This window comes from Schistocerca americana, chromosome 5 (assembly GCF_021461395.2).
Source record: "Schistocerca americana isolate TAMUIC-IGC-003095 chromosome 5, iqSchAmer2.1, whole genome shotgun sequence".
Classification (NCBI taxonomy): Eukaryota; Metazoa; Arthropoda; class Insecta; order Orthoptera; family Acrididae; genus Schistocerca; species Schistocerca americana.
Window position 1 is genome coordinate 58,806,830 of NC_060123.1, and position 16,975 is coordinate 58,823,804.

The 16,975-nt window shown below is 40.9% G+C and overlaps 1 protein-coding gene across 3 annotated transcripts in view; it reads left to right on the forward strand.

The window, feature by feature from the left end:
* Window positions 1-16,975, forward strand: part of LOC124615490 (peroxisomal multifunctional enzyme type 2) — a 131,702-nt gene that overhangs the window by 84,156 nt on the left and 30,571 nt on the right. For all 3 annotated transcript variants that reach the window (XM_047143432.1, XM_047143433.1, XM_047143431.1), the window contains exons 12-13: window positions 863-986; window positions 10,536-10,708. In XM_047143432.1, coding sequence (XP_046999388.1) covers window positions 863-986; window positions 10,536-10,708 — 297 coding nt within the window. The remainder of the gene's footprint in view (window positions 1-862; window positions 987-10,535; window positions 10,709-16,975) is intronic.

The following is a 16,975-nucleotide window of genomic DNA, read 5'->3' on the forward strand; positions in this document are numbered from 1 at the left end:
GCAAAAGCTGTGAGAATAACCACAGATTGACGTGGTAGAGCAAGTCTCTGTAAGCTTTTCAAAAGAATAAAAAAAAGAAGGTCATCACTCACCTCTGTGCAGGATTTTGTACCGTTGTACCTGCCCACTAAATGTACAAAAAAATATGTCTTTAAAATGTCTTAAATGCAGAGATTTCTGCATCTCTCTTACATCTGTGATATGGTCCAAACATGATTTCTCATCTCAAAATTTTGTTTGCTTAGCAGTCATCAGTTGCTGAAATGTTCTCGATGAAAAAGCTTCTTGAGGAGCATTTACTAGAGGGTTCGGATAGAATGGAAATGGCATTATTTTTGAAAAATTATGAAGCAAGTTTCACAAAAAGCAGGTACTTCTGTTACTTTCTCAAGAAGCTCTGAGTGATCCTCGTATTATTAGTATTGTAAAGTTTTTTTCTCATGAAAAGTGAAACATGTGTTATAAACAAAATGGAGAAAATTACCGGTGGAGGAGTAATAGTGTGGAGACAGTATTGCAGAGAGAATCACTTTGGGAATATGTGTGAAGAAGTAGTAGTGGCTAGCAACATAGTCCTCATGCAGGGGAATGGAGAGTGAAAAATATTTAAATAATTTCTCTGTATCTTGACATGATTTTTTAGTTTCCTTCAGTGCCTTTCTATTTCTTCTGTTTTCTTTTCGTTTTTAACAACTAAATATTCACTTTTGAATATATTTGTGTACTTTCATAACAATGTCTTACTTTTTTGTAAATGTTAATTTTTATATTGCTTGTATTTGAATATTTAAATACTTCTATCAAAAATTATGCTGTCCTGATAACTGTGCATGACGTCACTGTAAGTTTGTATACTTTACAGGTCCTACATGGAGAGCAATATCTGGAGGTCCTAAAACCTATTTCTACTTCTGGAAATCTTAAATCAGTGGCATATGTTGCAGATGTCCTGGATAAAGGATCAGGAGCAGTTATTCTTGTAAACAGTAAGTACAAAAAAGAAAGTACTTGAAACTGAACTGTATTGATGTAACAGCAAGAGGCTGAATAAAATGCAACAACCTGAATCGATTCCAGTATGAAACTAAACTTCTGTATTTTTGTAATACCTAAATTTTTGCACTCATATTTACCATGTTCACAGATAATTCCTCTAAATGAAGTGCATCTTATATTTCCTCAGTGATTAAAGCACTATATCTATACCATCTGGCGAGCAAGATGTATGAAACAGGCGAAATAGCCTCAGACTTCAAGAAGAATATAATAATTCCAATCCCAAAGAAAGCGGGTGTTGACAGATGTGAAAATTACCGAACTATCAGTTTAATAAGTCACAGCTGCAAAATACTAACACGAATTCTTTACAGACGAATGGAAAAACTAGTAGAAGCCAACCTCGGGGAAGATCAGTTTGGATTCCGTAGAAACACTGGAACACGTGAGGCAATACTGACACTACGACTTATCTTAGAAGAAAGATTAAGGAAAGGCAAACCTACGTTTCTAGCATTTGTAGACTTAGAGAAAGCTTTTGACAATGTTGACTGGAATACTCTCTTTCAAATTCTAAAGGTGGCAGGGGTAAAATACAGGGAGCAAAAGGCTATTTACAATTTGTACAGAAACCAGATGGCAGTTATAAGAGTCGAGGGACATGAAAGGGAAGCAGTGGTTGGGAAGGGAGTAAGACAGGGTTGTAGCCTCTCCCCGATGTTGTTCAATCTGTATATTGAACAAGCAGTAAAGGAAACAAAAGAAAAATTCGGAGTAGGTATTAAAATTCATGGAGAAGAAATAAAAACTTTGAGGTTCGCCGATGACATTGTAATTCTATCAGAGACAGCAAAGGACTTGGAAGAGCAGTTGAATGGAATGGACAGTGTCTTGAAAGGAGGATATAAGATGAACATCAACAAAAGCAAAACAAGGATAATGGAATGTAGTCTAATTAAGTCGGGTGATGCTGAGGGAATTAGATTAGGAAATGAGGCACTTAAAGTAGTAAAGGAGTTTTGCTATTTGGGGAGCAAAATAACTGATGATGGTCGAAGTAGAGAGGATGTAAAATGTAGGCTGGCAATGGCAAGGAAAGCGTTTCTGAAGAAGAGAAATTTGTTAACATTCAGTATTGATTTAAGTGTCAGGAAGTCATTTTTGAAAGTATTCGTATGGAGTGCAGCCATGTATGGAAGTGAAACATGGACGATAAATAGTTTGGACAAGAAGAGAATAGAAGCTTTCGAAATGTGGTGCTACAGAAGAATGCTGAAGATTAGATGGGTAGATCACATAACTAATGAGGAAGTATTGAATAGGATTGGGGAGAAGAGAAGTTTGTGGCACAACTTGACCAGAAGAAGGGATCGGTTGGTAGGACATGTTCTGAGGCATCAAGGGATCACCAATTTAGTATTGGAGGGCAGTGTGGAGGGTAAAAATCGTAGAGGGAGACCAAGAGATGAATACACAAAGCAGGTTCAGAAGGATATAGGCTGGAGTAGGTATTGGGAGATGAAGAAGCTTGCACAGGATAGAGTAGCATGGAGAGCTGCATCAAACCAGTCTCAGGACTGAAGACCACAACAACAACAATCTATACCATACCTGAAGCTGAATGTACTCGCCCGAGCACAACGTGCTGTAGTCACCCCCTTCTTAGTAAGATATCCTTTGCCCTGCATCAATAAAGTTATGTTGTCTAAGTGATTCACTGGTAGCCACTGCTGCTTGTTAATGGACAACAAGAGTGGCATTGAGAGTATAATCAATGAGTAAATTCCTAGACCTCCAGAAAAAGGGAAATGGTGCACAAACATTCCTGTTCGACTTAAAACTACCTAGTACAGGCTGTTGCAGGAAGAATTAGGAAACAAGTACCAGGTCACAAATGTCTTAAAGTGAAGTATATGTCTTAGCTGAGTGATAGAAGAACTTTGCAAAAAGAGGATCAAATTGTAATGGTGTGTGGACTGTCAAACAGTGTACCGACAGGGAACAGACTTACAATGATTCGAGTGGCCTGGTAAAGATAGTTTCTGCAAAGAACTTAACAAATGTTGATTCCATTCCTGATTTGAGGTATTGTGATAGGTCCCAGTTGAACAACTCTGTAAGTTGGGTTAGCATGGAGTTAGATCAGTTGCTTCTGTCAGTAGGGCTGAACATCAGTTTAGTTTCTGTTGATACTATTGGTGGGAGGGTTACGAAACATGGCTTACATCTCATTAGGAAAGGGAAGGAGAAACTGGCTGGATTTGTAGCTGAGTCTGTAACAGTGAGCACTGCCCCTCATGGGAATATCTCTGTGATCACTGGTATGAGGGCAGTGCCTTTTTAGGATAAACTCAGATTTCAGGTTATCAGTGTTAAATAAATTATGATAACTGAAAATTTTGAGGCTGAAACGGTTGAAAAAAAAGGAGACTGAAATAAGATTATTGCATCAAAGAATTACATGACTAAAAATATAGTCAGTAAAGTTCTGGTTGTTCAGATGAGCTGCAGCCTAAATGGCATGTGGATATAATATGTATTCCTGAACAACATTGGACCATTGAAATAGGAGTACTGAATATGGGTGGATATAAGTTAGCATCCAGCTACTGCAGGAGGAAGTAGGACTTTCTACTTATATAAAAGAATGAATACAAACATAGGAGACAAGGTACTGGCAGAAGCAAGGCTGTGAGGACGGGGCGTGAGTCGTGCTTGGGTAGCTCAGTTGGTAGAACACTTGCCCGCGAAAGGCAAAGGTCCTGAGTACGAGTCTCAGTCCGGCACACAGTTTTAATCTGTCAGGAAGTTTCATATCAGCGCACACTCGGCTGTAGAGAGAAAATTTCATTCTAGGAACAACCCCCAGGCTGTGGCTAAGCCATGTCTCCGCGATATCCTTTCTTTCAGGAGTGGTAGTTCTGCAAGGTTCGCAGAAGAGCTTCTGTTAAGTTTGGAAGGTAGGAGACTAGGTACTGGCAGAAGTAAGGCTGTGAGGACGGGGCGTGAGTTGTGCTTGGGTAGCTCAGGTGGTAGAGCACTTGCCCACGTAAGGCAAAGTTCCCGAGTTCGAGTCTCACAGTTTTAATCTGCCAGGAAGTTTCATATCAGCGCACACTCCACTGTAGGGTGAAAATTTCATTCTAGAAACAACCCCCAGGCTGTGACACACAGTTTTAATCTGCCAGGAAGTTTCATATCAGCGCACACTCCGCTGTTGAGTGAAAATTTCGTTCTGAATACAAACATACAAACAATGGTACCTTTAGATTTTGCAATCATTTGCAGCTTGAAGATTGTTCAAAAGAAGCAGAAATTCATTGAAACTGTAAATGACAATTTTGAGTTATTTATGAAACAAAATGATGCATCAATGACCTTCTTAATTTTCAAATAGAATGTGGCAATACTAATCAGAGATGGTAAGTTAATTTTTCAAAGCATCCCTGTTCAAATATGGGCAGAAACAAAATAGGTTAATCCAAATTAAGCTTTGGACAGAGTGGTACGTACATGGTAGAGAAAATATCCAAATAATTGAAGTGCTGCATGAAGCTACTGAATCCATGCTGTTGTGCTGCAGGATAGACTCTGACACCTGTACACATTAATTAACTCATAATAGAAATGTGAGAGCAGTTGCCAGTTTATAAAAATATTGTGTTTGCATATAATTTGACATTTGAACTGTGTGTCTTCAGGGGCGGCTTTGAATTGGATGAAACAAGTCTTGCAAGTCACAGGTCCTGTGACAGTAGCGCATTCGTGAGACAAATTGTGTCACATGAGTAACAGTAAGAATAATAATCATACCATGTGAAAAGAAGGAAAAGAGAACAAACAGAACACTGTGTGGAGACAATGCTGCTACATGTAATTCCTATTCATTTCTGACTATTGTGGCTTAATGGGGAAATGTGTCATTGGGTTATTGATCAGGGCACCACCTGGTGATGATGGAATATTCTAGTTTGTTTATGACTAACGGTTATTCATAAGTACATCTGAGGTATAAGAGGATGGATGCGTGAAAACTACAAGACATGCAGAAAAATGATGTGTATTGGTGGATAGAACAACTGTCCAAGATTCAGTTAGTAATACACACTCTGGTGTAATTCCAGAATGCACTACAAGGGGGCAGGCATGTAAGAACATGTAGAAAATCATCCATGAGTATAGTGACAATGAATTTGTTCATACATGTTGACAGGCCAGCCAGTGAGCAGACCTGCAAATAGGCTGCTGCTGTTGCACCTTTCCAAGCTTTGGAGAGGTGATTTCAGTGAATTGCATACATGTATTGACATTTTTTGTGTCACAAAGGAGCCCATGTTGAGTATCTGTAATTTGAGCTACAAACTTGGAGAACTGCTGTATCCATTGATGTGTGTCTGTTCTGTGTATGACTTGTGGTTTTTGGACAGTCATCTTCTGAAACCCTGGAGGTATATATAAATATGTGGTATGGAAATTTCTGGCATCCTACAATAATTTAGGAGTAAAGGTTTTGAGGGTTTGTGTTGGGTCAAGCGGCTTAGGGGGCAGGGAGCATGAAGGAAGGATGGGAAAGAGTAGCTGGCAGTTCAGAGGAAGTCACCAGGTGTGCAAGATACGAATGTGGAAGGGAGAGGCAGCAGTTGCCCAGGTCAAGAATGCAGCACACTTGCGCTGGAGTCTTTGGGTTTGTGCAGTGCACTGTGGTGGTGATGTGAGGGAATGGTTGGGAGTAGATGACAGAACAGAGGAAGAGGAGACTGTTGGGAAGAAGATGTGAGGGCAAGGTGTTAGCAAAGATTGAGACCAGTAGTATTATGGGAATAAAGGATGTGCTGCAAGGAGAACTCCCATCTGTGTAGTTCAGAGAAACAGGGGCTGGGGGAAGGATCCAGATGACACAGGTTGTGAGGCAGCCCTTGGCCACAGTTTGGCAGTGGCCATAGCCTGGAATAGGATGTCCTGGGTGAGTGAGTGAGACAAGTCTTGCACCTAGGCCTTCCACAGAGATATGACCCATGTGACGAGGGGTTGTGAATTTAGGTGGCATTGGGATAAATCAAGATATTGTGTCGGTTGGGTGGGCAGTGGAATAACAGTTTGGGAGAGGTAGGGAGGATTATGTGTAGGGGTCCCTCATTTCCGGGCAGGATGAGAGATAGACACAGCTCTTTCTAAGGACTTGGTTCAGTTGCTCTAGTCCATAATGATAGCAGGTGGTGCTCTTTTGAAGCTGGTTCTTGGGAGTAGTATGGCCATCCTGATTTAGGTTTTCTGTGAGTTTCCTAAATCGCTCCAGGCAAATACCAGGATGGTTCCTTTGAAAGGGCACGGCCGACTTCCTTCCTCGTCTTTTGCTAATCCGATGAGACCGATGACCTCACTGTCGGGTCTCCTCCCCCAAACAAACGAAACCAATCTTGGGAGTAGTAGGAGGATTAGCGGTATTTGAGGGTAGGGCATGGGAAATGGTTTGTGGACTGTGAAACCCTTTGTGATACCTTCAGCATATTGACCAAAGGAGTTCTCATCACAGCAGATATGCTGTCCATGAGTCACCAGCCTGTACAGGAGTGATTTTTTGGTGTGGAACGGATGACGGCTGTCAAAATGTTTGTACTGTTCATGGTTAGTGGGCTTGATGTGGGCAGAGGTATGGATGGAACCATCAGAATGGTGGAAATCAATATCCAAGTAGGTGGCATATTGGTGTGACAAAGACCAGGTGAAATGAATGGTAAAGGTCATGAGGCTGCGAAAGAATGAGGATAGGGTGTTTTGATCCTGGCTACAGATCATGAAGATATCATCAGTGAACCTGAAATAGACAACAGGTTTGGGACACTAAAAAATTTTTCATCAGCTGACGCATAAACAGACTGGTATAGGAAGTTGCCGTCTATGAGCTCATGGCCATGCTGCGGATTTGTTTGTATATTTTCCTCTCAAAGGAGAAGTAGTTATGTGTGAGGATATAATTGGTTACTTACATAAGAAATGAGCTACTGGGTTCGGAATAAGAATAATGTTGGGAGAGGTAGTGTTTAATAGCAGTAAGGCAATGGATGTGGGAGATGTTAGTGTATGGGGAAGTGGCATCAACCGAGATGAGTATGGCTCTAGATGGTTATGGGGTAGGAATGGTAAAGAGTTGGTGAAGGAAGTTCTTATTTTTAATATGATATGCTAGGCTGTAAGCAGTTGGTTAGCGGTATTAGTCAACAAGAGCTGAGGTTCTTTCAGTTGGAATACAATAACCAGGTACAGTGTGGGGTACAGGATTGTTGGGTTTATGAGTTTTGGGAAATATGTAGAAAGTGTGTGTGTGTGTGTGTGTGTGTGTGTGTGTGTGTGTGTGTGCGCGCGTGTGTGTGTTTGTGTTTGTGTGTGTTTGGGGAGGGGGGGGGGGGGGTGCGAAGGTAGATGATTCTGTGATGGTTCTAATGATTTGAATATGGATTGAATATTATACTGAACTTCTGGGATGGGATCACTGTGGCAGAGCTTGTAGGTGGAGTAGTCAGACAGTTGTCAGCTAACTTCTGTCAGCTAGTCACTGCAATTTGTGGCGACAGTGATGGAGCTTTCGTCTTCAGTTAGGATGATTAAATCAGGATGTATCTTGAGATTACCGATTGCTGTTCTTTCTTCAGTTCAGAGGTTTTATGTTCTTGGGAAGGAATTTGGGGAAGGATGGTGAGGTCTAGTTGGAGGTAAGGAGTTGGTGGAAGATAACCTAGTGGTGATTAGGCAGGAGGTCATGGTTGGATGGCAGTACAAACTGAGAAATGCAAGGTTAAATATTGGGATTAGGTTGGCTTGGTTGGAGGGATTGTTACTGTGTCAGTGTGTAAACGAGAGTCCTATTTACATTTAAGATGTTACAACAGAGTGAGCCACTGTACAAGACATCAGACTGTGTTTAGCTAGCTTCCTTTTGTGCTATTATTCCAGTAGACCTGCTGTCCAGCACATCAGAAAAATTTACAGTGAACATAATAGAAGATTTTGCAAATTTTTAGTCTTGACTTTTCACATTAGATTCTAGTCAGTCTAGTCTCACATTTGCTGTGTGCTGTTTGTTTGATGATTCCTCTTTACTGGGTTTTGCTTGAAACAACAGTCAACGCCTCAATCAACTCAAATGCTTGTGGACAAAGTGAGTATTAACAAGCCAAGCAAATCTGGTTGTAATCTGCTGGTGCCTATACATATAACAATATGCACGCAAGTCAATACCTCGCTTAAGGCACCGCAAAACCATCCAATTCTCCACAAAATAAGAGCAACAACCCAATTACCTCTGGGAGTGCTTTCCAACAACTAGCAGGATGGTATGGACGAAATTCATATAATTTTCAATATAATCAATTACACCAATGACTACCACCAAAACAAAGACGTGGCTCTACAGTTCCTTTCATGTTGTACATAAACGATTACCCTTCCATATGACACATAAGTGATTAATCATTACTTCCTCCCACAAAATATTACTATCCAATAAAGATCTCCCTTGCCAGTACTAAACAATTCATAGGAGTGAATGCTACTTGAACAAAGTCAGTCATAAATCAGTCTTAGGAGAAAAAACTCTTACAACCACAACAGTTAACAGTAGTTTCTATAAGTGTACTTATCAGAATGTCTGGCCTCACCATATCAGAAATCAGACTTCAACCAAGATGGACTATGACCTGTCATCTTCTGATGAACTGATTCCTGCAAAGCTCATACATGGACTGCCTTTCTTCTCAAGTAAAAGTAATTTGGAACCATCATTGTTAACAAACATGTTATGCCACCTTGAGTTTTGACAATGATTTCATTGTTATTATTGGGCTTCAGCAAGCTCAAGCGGCTGCCAGCTACTCTGCAGTGTCATTACATCTCTGGTTTTTGCAGTGACCAGTGGCTGCCTCACTGCTTCATGCACTAGTCTCCTTTTGGCCTCCAGTGAAATGTGTATCTAGAATGTTGTTACAGCAAACATACACAATATTTAATACACATATTTTTACATACAAAAACCTTGTTTCCTGACCCATATGCATACGGATGCCTGACAAGACTAAAGACATACGTTTCTGAATTGGTGCAGATAGATATGCAGGAATTCACTGGGGATAAGTTGTTGTTGGGTGGGAGGGGAGAGGCAAAACAAAAAATAAAAGTGCAAACTAAAAGAGATGTGGGTAATGGCCAAATGAAAGCAATAGATGATTGTAAATGGACCTGTGGGTAGCAAGGTGTGGGTCTGGAAAATGAAAATGCAGGAAGAAATTGTGTTGTGGTCTTGAAAGTAGTCACCCGTTCCTCCCAACACAACCGCTTGAACTTCAACATGGTGTCAGTATATGGTTCCCAGTGGAATCCAACTCAAGAAGAATGAATAAGTTAATAAGTTAGTACTGTATTATTATGCCACAGGAGCACTGAGATTTGTTACAAACAGAAAGAACCATCAAAATGTAAATACTGAAGTTGCTTAATTGACAGAAGCTGCACTTGTAAAAGGTTGTACATGCACACACTCCTTGTATGTGGTGTGTACTCACTACCTATGATTCAGTGGCAGCTGAATGGGTTGTGTGTCCTCACTTTCTGTTTATTGTTCCCGTCTAGGAGTTTCCATTATCATAATGGCAGTTTGGCAGTTGATTTAATGCAAACTGTAGTAGTTGCTGTTCAGTCTTTGATCTGTAGCTTCTTCTTTTACAAAAGTTCTTTTTTTTTTTTTTTTATTTTGCTCATTATTGGTCTTAATTATGAGGGCTGGAACTTCGATAGTGGCAACTATTTATTCACAACTGATACAAAAGAGTTAAATGTTTGCACCTGTTACTGTCCTTCAAAGTAGTCACCAGCCTTGTGTAGAACCCATTGCCAGTGATGTGGAAGGCGTAGTATACCGTTAGCAGAGCCTGTTCTGTTGATGGTGCGAATGGAGTGGTCTACTACCTGTCTAATCTCTGGAACAGTTCTGAAGTGAATGCCAGGAAGTTGTTCCTTCATCTTTGGAACCAAATCAAAGTCACAAGGACTTGGGTCTGGGGAGTATGGTGGATGGTACAGTACTTCAGAGTCCCATTGACCGAACAGAGCAGCCACAGCTTGCGCTGTATGCGCCTGCGCATTGTCATGCAAAATGATGGGTGGGTTGCACAGAAAGTGTTGCCACTTTTTTCGCAAAGCTGGTCACAGGTGATGCTCCAAGAATGAACAGTAATACTGTGCATTGACGGTCTGCCATGGAGGAACGTAATAGGTTATGAAACACCATCACAGTCGTACACAAGAATCAACATAACTTAAGACCACTACATTCGCACCATCCACAGATCAGGCTCTAATAACGGTATACTATGCCTTCCACATCACTGGCAACTAGTTCTACACAATGCTGGTGACTACTTTGAAGGACAGTAACAGGTGCAAACATGTAACTCTTTTGTATTGGTTGTGAATAAATAGTTGCCACTATTTAAGTTCCAACCCTCATAGAATGATTAAATTAATTTTGCTCTGTTTTATAATTCCAGTTGAGAGTTTTGATGAAAGTGGTGAGAAAGTGGCACAAGGGCAGATGGTTGTCTTTGCTGTTGGATGTGGTGGTTTTGGAGGCAAGAGATCATCAGATAAGCAAATACCAGCACTGTCACACCCTAATCGGTCACCAGATGCATCATTGAGCCAGAAAACTATTGAAGATCAAGTAAGAACTGTTTGTTTTTAATGCAATTTTTTGTGTCAATGCACCTTTTCTTTATCGTTGGGTATCTGTTTCTACAAGGAGTGATATCAAAAGATTTTGACACTTGTTTATGGTAACTGAACCCTGGTTAATGTAATGCAATTGAGGTACATGATTTTTGTGTATAACGGCATTTTGAATTGCATGCCAATGAACTACTTGTAAATAATTCAACCCATTCCATACCAAGAAGTCTTTTCCATACAGCTGACCACCTGTGGATGTTGCCCTGTAAAGATGAGCAGTCCATCTCAAAATATACCATAAGTCTCACTGAGACCTTTACAGAATAAAATTACCCTACTAAACCTGTACAAAAACAGCTCTCCCATACCTTATCTCTCCAGTCTTCCACCACCTACGAAAGCCCTACCATCTGACCACAAAAGAGCATTCCAGGACTGCAGCAACCAAATCAAATTCTCCACCAGAGTTTTGACTACCTCTCATCATGCCCTGAAATGAAGAACATCCTACCCACTACCTTTCCCACCCCTCCCACAGAGGTATTCCGCTGCCCACTGAACCTACACAGTATCATCACCCATCCCTGCTCTGCTCCTGCTTCCCACCCCTTGCTTCAAGGTTCATATCTCTGTAATAGACATAGGTACAGGACCTGAAAGGGACATGAAAGGGAAGCAGTGGTTGGGAAGGGAGTGAGACAGGGTTGTAGCCTCCCCGATGTTATTCAATCTGTACATTGAGCAAGCAGTAAAGGAAACAAAAGAAAAATTCGGAGTAGGTATTAAAATCCATGGAGAAGAAATAAAAACTTTGAGGTTCACCAATGACATTGTAATTCTGTCAGAGACAGCAAACGACTTGGAAGAGCAGTTGACTGGAATGGACAATGTCTTGAAAGGAGGATATAAGGTGAACATCAACAGAAGTAAAACAAGGATAATGGAAATTTGTTAACATTGAGTATAGATTTAAGTGTCAGGAAGTCATTTCTGAAAGTATTTGTATGGAGTGTAGCCATGTAAGGAAGTGAAACAAGCAGAAGACAAAAGGATGTGGGTTTTAAGGGAGAGGGTAAGGAGTCATTCCAATCCCGGGAGCGGAAAGACTTACCTTAGGGGGAAAAAAGGACGGGTATCCTGGCTAGGGCGAAGGCATGTTTGCGGAGGGAATGTAAATAAATCTTAATGGGGTCGGTGTGGGGGTGTTGTGAGGGTGACATGGTATTAGAAGGAGGAAAGTGTAACATTAGGTTGAAATGAAAAAGAAAATAAAAATATATGGGGAGAGATAAAGGTGAACTGGAAAGTAACTGGAGATCTGGTGTGAAAAAAGGCGAAAAGGTGTTGGTTACAGCTGGGCTATGTTGGACTTGGGTTGGTAGACAACGATGTGCACAAACGTTAGGTGGTTGTGTTGCCGCCAAAACACGTTAAAGGACGGAGAAATTCGGGAAAATTTCAAAAAAACTGCGTGTAATATATTAAAAGGAGTGGTTTTGTGGTGGCAGATTATGAAAATGAGGCTAACAATTGTCTGACGAAGAAATAATGATGTTAAAACCTGGGGGAAGCGGCTAAAAATTATCAGTGATGTGGGAAAAACGGAAATGGAAATAAAGCGAAAGTTATTAGAACTAGCCGAAATGGTTGTTTAAAAGGTGAAAGGAACTGTTTGTGAACTAGAAATGGTGGATTTTATAGCGGCGGTAGTGTTGAAAGTGGCAAAAAAATTTTTTTGGTTATGGTTTGGAAGTGGGTTACGTATTATTGAGTGTATATAGGCGGGATAAAATTGTATAGCAGATTACGGTAAAAAGGAGAAGGTAAATACAAAGTGAAACTACTGGCAAAAACAGAAAGAGAAAATAAGACGACAGAAAAGATTTCGAAATGCAACAGTGACAATAACAAACGTAATAGTTGGGTTCAAATTAATGATATCAATATAATAGAGGGAAACATTCCACGTGGGAAAAATATATCTAAAAACAAAGATGATGTGACTTACCGAACGAAAGCACTGGCAGGTCGATAGACACACAAACAAACACAAACATACACACAAAATTCTAGCTTTCGCAACAAACGGTTGCTTCGTCAGGAAAGAGGGAAGGAGAGGGAAAGACGAAAGGAAGTGGGTTTTAAGGGAGATGGTAAGGAGTCATTCCAATCCCGGGAGCGGAAAGACTTACCTTAGGGGGAAAAAAGGACGGGTATCCCTAAGGTAAGTCTTTCCGCTCCTGGGATTGGAATGACTCCTTACCCTCTCCCTTAAAACCCACTTCCTTTCGTCTTTCCCTCTCCTTCCCTCTTTCCTGACGAAGCAACCGTTTGTTGCGAAAGCTAGAATTTTGTGTGTATGTTTGTGTTTGTTTGTGTGTCTATCGACCTGCCAGCGCTTTAGGGGAAAAAAGGGGTAGTATACACTCGCATACACACACATATCCATCCGCACATACACAGGCACAAGCAGACATTTGTAAAGGCAAAGAGTTTGGGCAGAGATGTCGGTCGAGGCAGAAGTACAGAGGCAAAGATGTTGTTGAATGACAGCTGAGGTATGAGCAGCAGCAACTTGAAATTTGTGTAGGTTGAGGCCTGGTGGGTAACGGGAAGAGAGGATATATTGGAGGGCAAGTTCCCATCTTCGGAGTTCTGATAGGTTGGTGTGGGAAGTATCCAGATAACCCGGACGGTGTAACACTGTGCCAAGATGTGCTGGCCGTGCACCAAGGCATGTTTAGCCACAGGGTGATCCTCATTACCAACAAACACTGTCTGCCTGTGTCCGTTCATGCGAATGGACAGTTTGTTGCAGGTCATTCCCACATAGAAAGCTTCACAGTGTAGGCAGGTCAGTTGGTAAATCATGTGGGTGCTTTCACACGTGGCTCTGCCTTTGATCGTGTACACATTCTGGGTTACAAGACTGGAGTAGGTGGTGGTGGGAAGGTACATGGGACAGATTTTACACTGGGGGCAGTTACAAGGGTAGGAGCCAGAGGGTAGGGAAGGTGGTTTGGGGATTTCATAGGGATGAACCAAGAGGTTACGAAGGTTAGGTGGACAGCGGAAAGACACTCTTGGTGGTGTGGGGAGGATTTCATGAAGGACGGATCTCATTTCAGGGCAGGATTTGAGGAAGTCGTATCCCTGCTGGAGAGCCACATTCATAGTCTAGGTATAATTTTCTATAGAGAAGAAGATTTTAAACACCTATTTCAGTCTTGTACTGCTATGAGCAGAAACTGATCATGGTGTGTACTTAATTTGAGCAACGACAACCACAGGTGTAACTTAGTTCAAAAATCTCGGAAATCCAGCAGTGCTGAACTGTATTTAATCTGGAGCACTTTTCTTTTTAGTTAATTGATACTGACCAGAAATCAGACACACTCTATCAGCTTACTAAAAAAAAATACTTGTGGTGAGTAAACTTGCTCAAAAGTCACCATTGTTAATAGTCTTCATAAACATGATGGATACCACAGTCTATTGTAAATAAAGGAAATGCTGAAAACTAAAAACTGTCTTAAAAGTGTATTTTCATAATGTATTATAATGGCAGAGCCCACTATAAAGGAAATGCTGAAAGTGTATGTAATCCTTTTCATAATGTATTGTAACCTTAGCGCCCAGTAGGGACAGCTTTCTTGACAAGTCAGGCTAATAAGTGCAAAGCTGTAAAGCGGTGCAAATCAACCAAATATGAAAACTTTAATAAACAGCCAGTGTTAAGGAATCTGGAGAAACTTGCTGACTTCACATTATAGCATTGTAGAATAGAATCTCATGATGCAGTCAAACAGATAAATGTATTCTGCAGATAAATCATCATAATTTTAGAAGCCTTGGAAGGTACAGTGATGACGTAATTGGTTTTGTAGTCTTCCATTTGTGATCTGTGCTGATTTCGATAAAAGCTCTCTGATGTAGTAGTATTGACTGTAAAATGGGAAGGCTGCAATGTGAAGTTAGCAGTTACAGTGGTGATATATTTGCAATATTTGCAACAATAAGTTCAAAATGTAAAATGAAAACCTAATAATCAGGCCATCAGGAGCAAATGTTGAGAGACTCCTAAATAAACTTACAGACCTGATTGTGTAGGCAACAAATAATGGAAAAAAGAGACTGTGTAAACATTGTAGGTGTTGTAACTGCGACCGGTGTAGCAATGACGGAAAGCGCGGCAGGACCCATGGAGAGGCCGACGAACAAAAACGCAACAGGGGAGGACGGACACGACCAACGATGGACAGAACGAATACAACAAGATTGGACAACGGAGTCACGAGGAAACAAACACGTCCACTCGTACACAGAACAAGGAAGTAAACTGTCTAACGTGAGGCGAGGTGTCAACCGACGTACTCATGATTAGACTGGCTGGCTGAGCGAGAGGCAGGCGCTTAAGTACGCTATCGGGGGCGCCGCTATTGGCTGCTGGAACCACGTGTTCTGCTGTGGCGCCCTCACACTAAAAGCGGGCCAGGAGGCGCGCGCCGCCACAGCTTACGATGTGATGGTACAGAGACCTCTATGGGTCTTCGATGTCCATGATGCCTGGCGCGGATTCAAATTCCACGGCGCACGGTACCAGAGTAGGTATTAGGGCCATAAACATCAATGCACTGTCAGTAGAGAAAAATTATATTTGGCCTCACAATGTGCATCAGCTTCTGTATGTATGTATGTTCAGTGAACCATGTTGTAGAAAGTAGTACATTGTGGGATATGGCACAGTATTTATTGCAAGTGTGTGTGAAAGCACTACTTTTTTTATTGGATATTGCAACAGTGCACTACAAAATGGTGTGATAAACTGACGATAAAAATTGCTTTCATATTTAACTTTGAAATAATTCAAGAAGCTTAACACACTAACATAAATTGTGCATGGTTTCTTACTTCTGATTCCTTTGCAGTTGGGGTAGTTGTTAAAATTTGCTTCATTGCACTTGAAATAAGGTAGCAAAAAAATGGTTCAAATGGCTCTGAGCACTATGGGACTTAACATCTATGGTCATCAGTCCCCTAGAACTTAGAACTACTTAAACCTAACTAACCTAAGGACATCACACAACACCCAGCCATCACGAGGCAGAGAAAATCCCTGACCCCGCCGGGAATCGAACCCGGGAACCCGGGCGTGGGAAGCGAGAACGCTACCGCACGACCACGAGATGCGGGCTAAGGTAGCAATCTGAGGCTTGTAAGACAATGTCATACATGCACTATAATATGTAGATGGAGTCGGCATGGTAATTATTAGATTCAGCACTGTTAAAGTTAGATGGTGGTGAACTTTGTATACCCAAACTGTCTCCATGTAGTGTTCTGTGCGAAAGTGTGCGAATGTTTTCTAAATGTTGTGTAATTGTGATGGGATGTTGGTACCAGCATAGTATTCACCTAATCGGATGTGGAAAACTGCCTAAAAACCACATCCAGGCTTGGCAGCACACCGGCCCTTGTCGTTAGGTCATTGGGTAGGTTCAATCCAGAGCCTGCCCACATCTCGGAAGCGGTGTCTAACACATGTGGCTTTTGGGTGGTTATATACGAACACTGTAATAAAGGATGCAGATACAAGAACTGTAATAAAGGATGAAGGGTGATTTTTGTCCACTTTCACATGGTAGTAGAGTATAACTTTTCTCACGTACATCAGTTCTGATAAATAACAACACGCTTGTGCTGCATACTGTTCACCACTAACTCATTCGATACTAACTCAGCCTAATACTGAACTGAACTGAACTGCCATGGGCTCAGGTGCCCAACTAAATGTTCGATGTCAGTAGGCATTTCATATGACATTATTTATATGTTTGATAAATATATTCATAATTAAATTTTACAACTTGGTAGGGGGCTGGATACACAGCTTTGTTCATAAAAATATATTGACATATTTCATGCGAACCAAACTTTGGCAGACACAAGCTTTGACACATAATTTAGTAAGATTTCTTTCTGTTACAATCAGCTTTGAAAAGTGTTAATTTATACTATTTTAATTATGTTACAATTCTTGAGTCTTTTTATCATGTTCTTAGAATCTTGTTTTGGTAACCGATATTTTACAATATCCATTTCCAAATTATACAATGTGGAAGCGCCATCAACAGGAGCTGAAATTGGCCAGATTTTCTAGAATATTCTAAGAGTCTAAATTTATATAAAATAATGATAAATTGTTTCCATTATTCTACTTATTTAACCTTAATCACAATTGGAAACTCATGTTCTAGTGAAT